This window comes from Netta rufina, assembly GCF_964035555.1.
Source record: "Netta rufina genome assembly, chromosome: 2".
Taxonomy (NCBI): domain Eukaryota; kingdom Metazoa; phylum Chordata; class Aves; order Anseriformes; family Anatidae; genus Netta; species Netta rufina.
In genome coordinates this window covers 147,653,279-147,667,576 of record NC_140124.1, presented here as the reverse complement: position 1 = coordinate 147,667,576, position 14,298 = coordinate 147,653,279, and the positions used below count along the sequence as shown (strand labels likewise).

Below are 14,298 nucleotides of genomic sequence, written 5' to 3'. Positions count from 1 at the left end.
AACCTGCTGACTCACCTTCAGAAGGGGAAGGCAAACAGCAATTTCTGCTGGGACACGGGTCAAATGAACCACTCATTTTTTTCTGTTCCAAATGACATCAGGTGCTTTGGGGCTAGTACAGGAGTGCCAAGGTGAAAAGATTGCAGTGATAGAAATATATATATATATATATATATTTAATCAAACCAATTTGGGAAACAATATATGGAGGTGGGTTGTTACAGCTTATATAAGTAGGATTGGCTTAAAATAAAAAAAATAATAATTAAAAAAAAAAAAAAGTAGTCGTGGAAATGCGTGTAACTAGTCTGAGTTTGCTTTCTTTGTGGCCAGCCTGGTGAAGAAAAAAACAAAACAAAAAAATGTATTCTTTTTGAGTTATGCTTTGAAGGCACCGTCTGCTTTGGTGTCCTCCATTTGTCGACTTGCATTTTGCTCAGGAATCCAGTAAAGCCTTGGGCCCTGCTGTTAATTGTCGGGGCTTTCAAGACTCCTGGCACACGCATGCATAATGCATACACACCACGCGGGCAAGAGGGGAGATGCAGTTCAGTGTAGGGGATTTCAGTAAGACTAATAGGTTTAAGGAAATGGCTTTTTTTCCCCCTTATCCCTTCAAATAATCAGTGGGTTTCTTTCATTTTTAAATGTGACTATTTTTGCATGGCACAAAGCACTTTATATTCCAGGCTTTGCCAACCTGATAACAGGTCTCTTCTTTTACCTTCTCCGTTTCCCACTGGCTCCATGGTGTGTAGGTATCATGAGGTTTTATGACCACCTGGCTTACACTGCTGAAAGAGAACCAAGAAAGAAACAGTGAACCTGCACTGAAGGCTGTTTAGTAGTGGTTGGTACCCCAGTCAGTGGCCTTGGGTCTGTTGTGGCCCTGCCCAAATCCTCTGCAGAGCTCAGCTGTGTGGGTGATACACACACAACATCTGTGCAAAGCCATTTTTCAAAATAAGATTAATAGAGAAGACTGAATATGGAATTTGTGACCAACAGACCAAAGCCAGAATCGAAAGGGAGCCTTTGGTTTGAACCCAAAGCCCTGCTGTGGTGCGTGGATGTCTGAGAGCTGCCTTGCCAGGGTGTACCAAGGAGCCTGAATCAGGTTGTCAGCTTTTGGGGAAGGGGTTGCCTTCACCCCAAACAGGACAATACGCATCCTCTCGTGGTAAGAGTGAGAGAAGGATTTTATTTTACTCGAAAAGCAGACCGCTTTATCAGGCTGGATTGAGTTTGCCACAAGCAACTGCACTTGCTTGCAACCTCTTCCAGTCAGAGCTGTGGTAATGTTAGCCTTGAGGAGCTGCCTTATCTGGGTTTTATTGTGTCGTTGCTCTGGTAACAGCAAGTCTTAAACCTTTATTAAAGGAAGCATGGATATTTTTATTTTACTCTCTAGGCTCCAATCAAAGGGAAATGTTGAGGTTTCTTTCTACCACCGTTTTTGCTGTTAGCAGAAAATTTGCACTTGTTCTGCAGAGAGCAAGTTAACCTTGTTTTGGTCTAAAAAGGATGGTATTTTACCATAAAAGCTTACTTTAAAACAAACAAAAACTATGGGAAAACAGACATCAGAACTCATAAGAACACTTTGTGTCTATAAATGAATATGTGAACTCCTAACGCAATTTCTAAAAGTGGGGGAGAAGTTCACAGGAAACTAAATTTAATTTAAGAGGAATTAAACCTTCTTAAAAACTTTGCATATGCTCAATGCCACGCTACTTTAGCAGCGTCAGTTCAGAAATGAGCTCCAAGGTCATTCGGGACCATTTCAGAAGGAAGTTGTGCAGCTGTTGGGAAAGTTTGTCGTCTTACACTGCTCTGCCTTTTCTGTGACCGATCGCTGTATTACCATGAGATGATTTGAGGTGGTCTGTCGGGTGGCTCAGACCTTTGTTAGAAAAATAAAAGCCCTCATAATAAGAGAATGGGAACCTGGAAATTGCATGGAGACTCCATATGTAGGAAAGAACAACTGGAATTCTGCCCTTGGTTTTGGGAGATTCCCTTTATGTGTTACTGCAGCATCCTAGCACCCCGCTTCTAATAGGTTTTTGCTGTTTCCATCTGAAGTAAGAAGTTTCTTAGTTCTTTGGTTGAAATCCCTCTTCCTCTCCAGTGTTTTTGTTTGGGGAATCTGTAAAGCCTCCTCAGAAGACCCGTTTCATTTGGAGTCAGAACCAGTTGAAGTCCCGTATGTTGGGAATGGTGTTTAAGAATGAGAGTCACCTTACTGGGAAGATACATTTTGGGGTCACTGAATTAGGATTTAATAAAGTCTTAGTTACTGCTTTACTTCTAGTTTCATTTGAACATTAAAACTGCAGTATCAAAACCAGAATGCTCAAAATATTCATTATTGTGTCTTTTTTTTTTTTCTTGCAGGGAAGTTACCCGGTGTGGGAAGATTTTATAAATAAAGCTGGGAAATTGCAGTCTCAGCTTCGGTAAGTCTTGTGTTGCACAGTCAAGATCGCCTACAATTACTTGCGTGTGCATACGTTAAAATTCAATGCAGGTTCTGCCAGGATAATTTTCGAAGCATGTTCTAGTAAAATTGTGCATCCTTTGTAGTCAACACCCATGTACGTAATTGTCACACACGACTGCTGTTCTGATGTTATTTCAGGCAAATTCATAATCTATCACCAGTGGTACAAAACAAATGTAAAACAAGCTAAATTTCATGGCTTCTGGTGGAAAATTAGATAATGTATTGTTTAGTGAGATTTAGGAATAGACATATGTTGTCATTGTTATTAGTGTAGAATACAGCTGGTTTGTATTAGGGGAAGGCTCAACAAGTTAGAGACTTTGGTAGTCTTCACAGCGCTTTCTTCTGCTTTAAAAACCAAGGGAATTCCTGTTCTGAACTGTTCCTCAGTGGTTATTAAAACTTACTTTATTGGGGTATACTTTGCAAATGTCATTCTGGATTACCTTCTGCAGATTTCTGTTAATAAGTACCACATGTGCTGCACTCAGACCAATTCTGTTATCTCCAGAACTCGGTCACTTGTAAAGTCTGTTTCTGCTCATATGAATCCAAACTCCGTTTCTTCCCAAACCGCAATCTCCTCTGTGCTCCCCAGAGCATCAGCGCTTTCCCACAGCAGCAGTGCTAATAGATAGGGTTATTGGCAGTGTGTTTTGTGGTTCTGCATTGTGTTGTGAACCATTGCTGAAGAAGCTGGTGTTTAGGCTCATCTAAGGGGCTGGCATACATTGTTCTGCCATGCCATGTCTAAAATAAAACACTTGCATGTGGTTTTTCCTTTTCCAGCAATCACATTGCAGTAGGGGAATGTGGAAGAAGAGAAATGGAGAATTTCCCTAGCTGTTTGTGCTCTTTAAATACAAGCCTTCAGAGCAGGCAAGAGAAATAGTTGGATTTCAGTCCTGTGGCATTGTATTCAGCGTAGCGCGTCCCTAGCTAAAGCAACGTGCAAGCAGGCGGCTACAGGAAGATGCAAGCAGGCAGCTTGAGCCTGCTTTGAGGATTTGCTGTTCATTTCTAGCAGATGTGAGCCTTTTGCCTCTCGTTCATGCCTGTGTGCTCAGATAAAGGAGAGCAGATGTCATCTGAGCTTGAGCTGGGTCTTCATGGATCTGGTTACTGGAGAAATGGAACTTTGTTATTAGCAATATAATTAATAATTAACAACACAGTACACGGATAACAGAATGACCTGCAAGTTTGGAAGACTAAGGACACAAACACACTGCTAAGGAAAATCCCAGAAAAGATTATCTTGTTCCAGGGCTAAATATTACTAGCTTGCTGGAAACCTGTCAGGTATTTCTGCCTTCCATTTTATCTCCTGGGCATGTGAAGAGTCCTTATGCATTTGTTTGACGGCCTCTTGTTTGGGATCAAATCTTTTGTGCTGTCAATGGGCTGTTTACCATGCTGTCAGTTAAGTACTTTTGTATTTTGAGCATATTTGGAGAGAGACTTGCATAAAATCTTAAAATCTGCCCCAGTTCTGGAGTTCTTTTTGGCTGAGGATCAGCTTTCTTGCAGGTCTCCCGTGTTGTCTGGTGTTTTTTTTGTTTTGTTTTTGAGAGTAGCAAGGAGTTCTTGAAGTGGACAGTCCTCCTCCAGGATTTTGTTTGGAGAGGCTGACCTGTAGAGTAAGGAGAAGAAATCAGAGTTACCGATACAAAAGGTGGGCAGAAATAGCACCCCGAGGTAGCTGGGGTGAGGGCACAGTCCTACTTCACCTGTAGAGTTCTGGCCCAGTTTCATTTAAATTAGGTCGACCAGGCTAGAAAGCATCAGAAACCTGCTCCTGACCTGAGGTGCCTGGCGCTCTAAAAACTTATGTAGAACAAACACAGCTGGAAAAGTGGAGCTCACGTTTGCCATCGCCATTCACTTGAACAGGCAGGTGGTCTGCGTGTGCTTTCATACTGAGAGGGAGTTGGGGTTAGTGGAGAGGTCCCATCCCTTTCAGGAAGGGACCTGCACTCTGTTTGCTCTTCCAGGAGTGCTGGATCAGGAAAATAAACTTCTTTTTGAAGGGGAGAACCCCCTGCCTTGCTGCTTTCCCATTTACCCAAGAACTCCCAAACAGTCTGGTTTCTAAGAGGTTGCTATTTTCTGTTTCAAGGGATGCTCACGCTCCTCAAATGAGGAATTCAGGGAAGCATTTGGCCAGGATCCTAGATAAAAAGAAGGTCCTGCGTGCCTATTCTCAGAACATCCACGTTCCCTGGAAATAACAGTGGTTGTAATTTGTACACTAATGGGTGCAGTATAATGTGTGTTAGATTTGTTTTTCATGTTTGACTGCTTAATATTAGTTCATCAGAGGAAATCAGCTCGAAGGGGGATGGCTGTGCTCTTTTGAAAGAGCACCTGTCCTGTGCAATTCACAGCTCAGAATTAGCCTGGCTGCCTCCAAGTCCATAGTGCTAACACAAAGCAAGGAAGAGATTAAGCGAGGAAGGAGGGAAAAGGCTAAGATCACGTATAAAAGAGGATATTTTTCGTGGCCTCTACAAGTTCTCAGTGGTATTCTTTCTAAGCCTAAATGTTTTTGGCAATAATTAAATAGGCAGCAATGAGACACTGCTAATGTTTTGTTATCTGTATGCATTTCAGGACTACAGTAGTAGCAGCTGCTGCCTTCTTGGATGCCTTTCAGAAAGTGGCTGACATGGCTACTAATACACGTGGTAAGCAGATGTGTCAATATTGAGCTTAACAGAATGCTGTGTGGTTTCTACCATTTGTCGTAATGAAAAAAAAAGTCTAACTTGTTACATTGACAAGCAGATCTGCGAGACATCTGTTAGATGGACTTGCACTTTGAAAAAGCGACACGTGAAAAAGGAAGTCATCTTTTCTTTACCAAAAAAAAAAAAAAAAAGCTGGAAACCTGTAATTTAAATGTGTCATCAATCATGTGAACACTTCTAATTACCATTTGAATTATACGTTGATGAATAATATTTTAGAAAGCAAGATTTACTGAAATCTGTATTCACTGACGCTTCTGTACCTTAAGTAAATGTAAAAGCTGTAAGGCTTGGTGTTCAGCTGCCTTAAAGAAGTGTAAGGTTTCAGACGGTGGAGCGGATACCAGCTGATGCTGTGGCCTTTGGGCTCTGTGGACAATAATGATGGCAGCTTGTGCTTGTATTTGGAAGGAAAGTCTTCGTTTGTCCTTATTCTTTACGTCCGACACTGTTGGCCCTCGTTCATTTTCCTGGACTGCGGGCTTCCCTGGGTAACCCTGTAGGCTTCTTGGTTAGTAGGGAGGTCCAAAATCGTGCAGCTGGCAATCTTTCCAGGCTGCTGAGCTGGAAGGAAACAAAAGGCTGCTTCTCTGTGCTGTTGGATGCCCAGTGACCACGGCATCGCGTGCAGATGTCCGTGCAGGGGAAGGGCATTCCCCATGGCCGCTGTGTCCCCAGGCTCTGTCACTGAAGAACAGTTCTGAAGCGAGTACATTGCTGCTGAGTGAGCAGCTTTGGTTCACCCCTAACCTTACAGGCTCTGTGATGTGTTTTCTTAAAGTCCTAATATGTCCTTGGCATTTGACCTGGATTGCAATGAAGCAATATTGCTAATGTGAGCAGTGCGTGTGCTCGTCAGCAGTGTGCAAGCTCAGCCAAACTTCCGTTTCCCTCTGCCATCCCTGGCCAAGAGGAGCCGTAGCAGCTGCTGGAGCATGGATCAAACCATAGAATGACAACAGGGAACAATGTTTTGTTGTTTTTTTCCCTTTTTAAAGCTAATATTTACATTCTGATAGGAAGCTCCTTGGTTGTGTGCATGCCTTGTGTAAATTCTGCACAACCTACTCACTGCTCCAAAAAGTGGAATAAACGAAGGATGAGACCCAAGGCAGAACTTAAGCTGGATTTAGAAAGTGCCTTCCTTTGAGCATGATCTCTTCTATTTCTTCTCCCTCCCGCGAAGGGAAAACAAAGTAAACCCTACCAAAATCCTTGAAACTTGTGTTGACTTCTGGCTGTGCTGGCAGGCTTATAGCATTCCCATTCAGATACCAGGATGACTGCAGCTCCCCTGCTCTCCAACAAAAATGGCTTGTGTGTGTATTGAAGGGCATTTTGCACTTTCTGCTGTGTTACTTGGACTGCATCCAGCAAGCATCGTGTCTTGTCTCTTATCTCTTAGAACACATCCTTCACAAAAGGAGCTCTGTAAATCCATGCCTGCCAACTTTGTATAGCTCCTCTGTTCTGTCTTTCTGCCTTTCCTGACTGGAAGGATAGAAGGGAATTTTGTTTTTATTTTTAGAAAGTGATGTTCTGGGCAGAGAATCAAACTTCCAAGCCAGTGGTGGTTCTCATCTGCCTCCCAACCCAACTTCCACACATGCCCATGTAGGAATTCACACATAAGAGGTCTGTTGCCTTGGAGCATCTCTGGAGTTATGTGTTGGTCCTTAATAAAATAAAAATCCCTCTAGCTTGCTGTGGATGGGGATAAAATACTGGTCTCACTGAAGATGATGATAAAACTCTCTGTGGCTTACCAGGGCAAAATGTCCTTAAAATGGATTTTGCAGTTAGTATAAACAACTCTCTTCAGAGAACAAAACCAGCCAGACCATTTTTCTTACCTGATACGGGGATTTTAATGGGCTGCCAGTTTTCCCTTCAAAAAGCTTTCTAACCTGGAACAATTCTTTGTTAAATTTTGCCAGTTACTTACCCGATTTGTAAGAGAATATATTTGATGGTTTAATCAGAAGCCTGGCTATGCCTCAAGCTGTATAGAGGGTCCTTAGTGAACAGGTTACCCAAAGTGAGTAAAGCTGGTCTTCAAGCTTTGAGTTCCTGACGTGTATCTCTTCTTAAATCCATACATTCCTTCTAGTTTTACAGAAAGTGGGCTGCTATTTCCAGACGCCCCGATGTGTCTGATGGAAGCATTCCACCAGACAGCAAAAGCGCTCTCTGGCTGCTCCCTGTTCTATTTGCATCAGCATTAGCTTTGAAAGAAAAAAGTGTTTGGTTATACATTTCCACACACAAGAGGAGATTTGCAGATACCAAATATTCAAGTATCAGAGCTTATTTCCATCAGCCTCATTCCTTATTCAAGCTGATACCTTCCTCAACCCCCATGTATTACCGCTGTTCCCCAGTGTTGACTTTTCCATTTTAGTGCATATTTCTGTATAGTTTACTTCCTTCTAATTCTGTGACGGAGCTCAAACAGAGGGCATAATTGGAGCTCTGCCTACGGTGAAGCCTGCACTTGGATGAACTGACCATACTTTGCTGTATTTTCCTCACATTGTAGCTTTTGAGGTAGGAAAACTTCTGACGGTGAATTAGGTGGTGTTTTGTGCTGATGCCACGAGCAGATGTGTTTCCTGGCTGGTTCCTTTCTGCACTGCGTGCTGCTGCTTCCTTCTGCTTTGCCACCAGTCCATTCAGATCCGTGCTAACCTGGACTTTAGTCTCTTTCCCCGTTAGTCAGCCCGCTGTTTTTTCATGCCAACCTGAAGAGGTAAATAAAACACGGACAAGTATCGAAAGGACAAGTATCTAAGCACATCAACTGATGATATGTACTTAGAAATATGTATTAAAACAATGTTTGAAAGAGAAAATGTCTCATTTCTGGTACAAAAACGGCACCTTTCTCTAATAATGCGGGCCACATTGTGGTGTGTATTACTGTCTGCTGGTACCAGAGACTTCTAAAAATGAAATTACTTCAAATGTGTTTCAACTTTTGAGTTCTAATAAGATACAGATATCTATCTAGCACTTATTTTTCAGACTATGTCTGTTTGACACACAGCCTGGCAGAACTTGTTAGCGTGCAGTGGGGTCTAGTGTTGTTTCTCACTACGGATATTAAATTGAAGACTGAAAGATTTCAGTAGTTTATGAAAATTGAAAATATTTTAAAGCCTGGACTTTGAAACTTGCAAAAAATAAATAAATACTTTGGTCTACCTTTAAACCCCAGTCAAGTTTGCCTTCGAGGAGGTATTCAGTTGTTGACACAATCTAAATATTTATTTTTTTTGTTTGCCACATGGGTTAGGCCTTTCAATATCTGACATTTCAAATGCTTTTATCTGCGCCCATTCTGACTGAAGCACAAAAGATTTAAATCGGATTTCATTTAATAGCTGTTTACCTGATACATTACACATTAGAAATTGGTTCTTTTGGGAAAGCAAGGACTATGTATCCCAAGTATCACATATAAACGTATTATAAGTTGGTTATGAGCAGTATGTAAAAGGATGCATGTAAATTTATGTAAGTATATTTATGTAGGTATTTTTCTGCTTCATTCGAATGTCATTTGTAGATAAGCCCTGGAATTGAAGAACTTGGAAAAGTAGGTGAGAAGAGTAACTATCCTCCTTGTGTTAGGAGAGAGATTAACGTGAAGCCATGCACACTTCTGTGTCTACTTAATACACTGTCAGTGGCTTCCGTGGAAAAAAACCAGCCTTGCCTATCTGCATCTTCACAGGTGTAAATTAAAATTTATGGAAAGATGATCTAAAAGCTTTGATTTACCCTGAAGCTTAAAATTGATCTTCAAAGGGAGATTGTTAATGAGGCAGCTGATACCCACTCTTGTGGGCTCCTTGTTTTTCATTCATACTGGAGGGTTTTACATGTACATAGGTGTGTTTGATAGTAGCAGATTAAACCATTTTAAGATGCGTTTCAGCAAATCACACAGCTCTCTGTGGCCAGTTGGATTCCACGCATTGTAATGCTATTTGAAGTTGCCCCATTTCAACTTGGCAAGTGCTGCTAAGGGTATGTTTTCCCTGCCTTTGGTAATTTGGACATCTGTCGTGCTGCTTGGTGCTATTTATGTTTCCCATCTCTCGTTTTGCAGATGTCTGAGAGGACTTTTAGGCGTTACAGAGCCAGGGAGAAGAGTTGCAGGAAATTCCAGTTGAGGCGCCTGGTGGGCAGAGAGGGTTTGAGTTTAGTGAGGGAAGAGCTGTGGATGGCCAGCCAGCTGTGAAGGGACCTGGAAGTGGAACTGTGCCTGAGCCTACACGGCACGTGGCACTAAGAGGGGAACAAAACCAGCGCAGCCATTTCCCTGTTTTCCTTTTGAGGAACAGGATGTATTAGTCGGGATGAAGTGCTGTGCTAAAGTGTCTCCTTTTTTTTCAGGCCCCATTAAACTTTATCAGCACTCAGAAATGTAAATATGGTTTTTACTCATAAAATTAAGCCTGATTAATATCTGTGAGTGTTTGCCTCAGGTAGCTCTTGTGCTGAAGTGTTCAGTCGCTGCCTTCCACGTTTAAGAAAACTGCTTAAAATAGCATTTTGGGTGCAGATTTGTGTTCCTGGGCAGACTCTGCACATGTGTTGCTCCAGGTATTGTGTGAGCACACCTTTCAGCAGTCCTTACTCTGGGTGTTTCATTGTCATCTTAGCCAGGATACATGGCATTTATTGAAGTGGTTTTTCAAGGTGACGAGCTGCACTAATGCTGCAGTGCTGGAATTAGCATCTGTGTCTCCCAAATACGCGTGCTTAGGCCTTCTGAACTGCAGACCAGGCACAGTGTGACCCCAGGGATGAATTATTAGTGCCATGGCAAAATGTTACAGACAGTCCTGAAAGGTGGCTTGCTTATTTATATATATATTCCTGAAAAAAAAAAAAAAAAAATAAAAAGGAGAAAGGTGCTTACCACTGTCTGTAGCAGTGGACCTAAAATGTATATAGGATTTTGCAAAAAATCTTCATACTCCTTTGGCTGTGAACTGGGGAGCTGTGATGATGTTCTCTGCATAAATTCAGGGTGAAAAGGAAGCTGGACACCAGGGAAGGGATTCTCAGTGTTCAACTCTTTTTGTTTTTCTTGACTCCTCTTTAACTTCAGATGCTCATGCTCAAATAACGAAACCGTTGTTTCAGCTTCCTGTCAGTTAGGATAAGACTTTGTAATAAGCACTTGCTCCTCCCGTGGAGTCTTTGAAGTAGAATAATACAGTCCAGGCTTTTTCTTGCAGATTTTCAAATATAAAATAATCAGGAAGAAAATTATTTAAATGAACCATTCAGTGTTCCATTATACTTTCATGAAGATGATGCATAACACAGGACCGATTCACAATCACTGCCAGATGATTTTGAAGCTGGATGCACACTTACACATCTGTTGCATTTTGAGAAATGAGACTTGTAAATGCTTATTTTGAGTGCTAAAACTATAAAACACACACACACATATACGGAATGGTGCAATTTTGTTGTTTCCAGATTTCTGTCTTTCTCTTGACAAGTAGCAAATGTCAGTCTACGGCCATCAAAAAATGTTCCACCCTGAGAAGTCTGCTGCTGATGTGAGCCTCTTTGGCTGGAGAAGTCAAAATGAGATGGACGCCTTACACTCCTAAGCACAAGAACAGCAATTTGGTTGCTTTGCTTATTAATGAATTGATTATTATTTTTTTTTTTAGAGGTTTAAAAGGGCTGCGGTGTAGGTAAAACATTGCCATTGCTTTTTCTTTGGGCGAGTGTGTGCATTGCAGTATAAAAGAGCTTTATTTATCTTTTTGACTTTTTTCTCCCCGTCCTTAAGATCAAGACAAAATCTAGCTCAGGGTTGCTGGCAACATTTGTGCTGGTTTGATGCTCCTACCTAGGGAGAAGTCTCCAGGGTGATGGATGAAAATAATCACTACAACTTCTGTAGTCTGCTACCCATTGGCACTGTGCATGGTATGATGTATGACTAGAGTTTGTGTTTGCCCTACAACACGATATTTTTTGAGCTTAAGATACTTTGCTAAGACACCAAAGTGTTAGGAAGTGGCTAAAGCTGCCATGCAATTGAGGATGCTGACAGCAGACAGAAAATTTGAATGCAAGAGTGTAGCTTGGAATAAAATAAAAAGGTTTGGTGGGGGGAGGAGAGGTGCAAATAAGCTTCTTTCCTTATTGCAGCTTCCCAGTACTTAAAGGGGGCTTAGCAAAAAGATGGAGGACAACTTTTTGAGTCAGAAATCCTAGAGAGTGTGGGGCAAGGAGGGAAAGTACAGAGGTCATTTTCCATACTCTCAGTGCTAGTTAGAGTTCTTCGGATAGAACTCCTACATCTCAGTAACTAAACACTGGCTTTGTAGCTGCAGAGAGCTTTCTCATTCTTAAACCCAAACTTTTCAGTGTCGTAAGCATCCAGTTTGGGAAACAACAAGGATAGATCACAAAAAGAACTTGCTTTGGATAATTTATTGGTGTGTGAGAGGTGAAGATGCAAAAGCATCTTTTTGATAATGGGATGCGGAATTGGAAATGAAGGCTGAGGTTTTGGTTGGTGGTTGGCTTTCCCAGCACAGCACATGTTCCTGTGGTGGGAGATCCTCCTTCAAGCTAATTCAGGCAGCCTTTTGTTGTGATAAATTGCTAGCTGGCAGATAATAACGATTTTGTAGTAACCACAACAAGAGAGTTGCTGCAGCTTTTTTATTCAATCTGTCACTAGTTGGACAGCAAAAGTAGCTGAAGATACATTTTCATGACCTTTTATTTAATACCTTATTTGTATTTATTTGCCATAAGACAGAAAGGAGCGTGTTGTGGGGAGAGAATTAAAAAAAAAAATCAGTTCAGACTAAGGTAGGGTTCCTGTAAAGGGACCTTGGGTTCCTTCTCGCCTCATGGAGCTTGCCCATAACGTGTGGTGGAGGCAGCTGAGCAGTTGCTGTGCTGCTTCTGCCTCTTCCGTGTGCCTTACAGGTGTCTCAAAATGCAGGTTCAACGGTTGTCCTCTGGTCAGCTTGGAGGCAGCTTCCACGAAGAGATGATAAATGGTGAAAGGTCAAATTGGTGCTGTCAGCTGGCTTCGTGCAAGATCACCAGACCTGTAGGGAAGCAGGTGTTGACCAGACCAGAGTCCAGGCAGTTGCTTTGACCTCGTTGCACCCTGGTCTGCAGGTCTCTTGAACCCCTTGCAGCGTTTTTTCACATCAGCAAGGCAGTTTGGGTGAAGGCCGTAGTGTAGAAATGTGTGCTTTGCCTTGGGAGGCCTTCTCCAGCTCCCTAAGTCTATTCCTACCCTTGCTGGACAGAAATTACGGCTGTGTTTAACGACAGAAGAGGTATGCAAAAAAAAAAAAGAGTGAGATGACAAGCTCCAGCAGCCAAATGTTGAATGGGGAGTCCAGAACAATGCAGCCCTGTCTAATCATTAACAAAAGCACCAGTGGCATTCGCGTTGTCTGACAGGTCCTTTTGCTCTCCCCAATGCCATCTGCCTCACAGAAGGACGCTCTTCCACGCGCTTTCACAAGTGTCAGGACAGAAGATGGTGCATGTTTGCCCTGCGTGTGGCCACCCACCCCTGCTCCTGTCCCCACTCCAGGTGATTTCTCGGCGATGTGATTCATCTCATGTTTGCATACCTGCTGCTTCCAGGGAAGCTTTACATGTTCGTGGCAGCGATGAGGTCCTGCTTAAAAATAGACCGGCTTCCTTCGCTTTCTTGTCCTTCTGTTTGCTCGATGGTTTGTCAGGTGTTGCCAGCACAAACGTTTGTCCCTGTTGCTGTGCAAGCTGTTCACTCCTTCCCTCCTCCCCTACACGTTAGCTTTCTTCAGGGAAGCAGTGCCCTGGTCAGCTCTTTTGGAGAGCTGGGGAAGAGTCCTGCTGGTTCTTGAATTTCCCTGGAAAATCAGCATCTGCCCAGGACAAGAAGCTCATTGTTCTGCCTGTCTTCCTCTTCTCCCACACTCGACAAAGTCCAACCTGTAGGACTGCTTCTGGAAAGTTAAAATAATGTAATTACCTCGCTGTCTCACTTCAGGGCTTAGGGCCCTCTGCTTGCCTTTGTGCTTTTTATAGTGGTTTTTCCTGCAGATTCGTGTGACCTGCCCTGCGCTCAGGCTGCTTTTTGGTCAGGGTGGAGAAGGAAAGGAAGACAGGCAGTTTGTGACGGCTCCTGGGCTGTGACCTGACAGCATTTCCTGTGAAATGCTGGGACTCGGTCTATAAGCACATATTTATACACGCTTAAATCCGCTGCTTTGCAGTTTGGGGTTTTATTGTTTTTACTAGGGCTCCTGGCATGTAAAAGGGAGCGTGTTTTCTCATCTAATGAAGCCGTGGAGAAATGCTGCAGCCTTTGCAGCAGCCATCCTCAGGCAGGCTTTGTGGAAACCACTTCAAAACGAACAGCAGTGGCAATTGTGTGTGTGTGTGGGAGGGGAGGAGAGCACCTCGGTCTGCGGCGTGGTGGTGTCACGGGGCTTTGTACGATCAACCCCTGCAATTGTTGTGAAATTCTCCTCTCCTGCAGCATTTATTACTATGTAAAATTGAAAATCTGCATGATTTCCTGCTGCGAGCGCCTGTGCCGAGGGATGGGTTACTATAGTAACTAATATCGAGGAGCTGGCTGAGGCTTCACTCCGGAGCTGGCTTTGAGCGTATTTCACAGTTCGATGCAATCCTGGGCGAGGATCTGATTGAGGACAAACAAGAAGGCAGAGGCGGTGGCTGCCGTCGCTACAGGAGCAGCGCGTGCACCTTGAAATGGGTGCTGAGGTCCAAAAATACGCATTTATCAAAATTTTGGAAGTGATTTATATAATTTTTATTGTCTACACTCACCAGCTTTCCCTCCAGACACAGCGAAGAACACATTGATTGGCGTGTGTTGCAGTCCTGGTGTCACTTCAGCCCACCTCGGAGCAAAACATAAGTCTAGGGACCAGGGACATTTTCTCCCAAAAGTAATAGCCACTGCGGTGGCCTCTCCTCTGGTTTGAAGTGGAGCTGGTGCCTGTGCTGCTGAGC

At 43.0% G+C, this 14,298-nt stretch overlaps 1 protein-coding gene across 9 annotated transcripts in view; it reads left to right on the top strand.

Annotated features, from left to right (window-relative positions):
* Positions 1-14,298, top strand: part of MTSS1 (MTSS I-BAR domain containing 1) — a 119,244-nt gene that overhangs the window by 12,030 nt on the left and 92,916 nt on the right. For all 9 annotated transcript variants that reach the window (XM_084281736.1, XM_084281732.1, XM_084281738.1 and 6 more), the window contains exons 2-3: positions 2,401-2,462; positions 5,123-5,196. In XM_084281736.1, the coding sequence (XP_084137862.1) occupies positions 2,401-2,462; positions 5,123-5,196 (136 nt within the window). The remainder of the gene's footprint in view (positions 1-2,400; positions 2,463-5,122; positions 5,197-14,298) is intronic.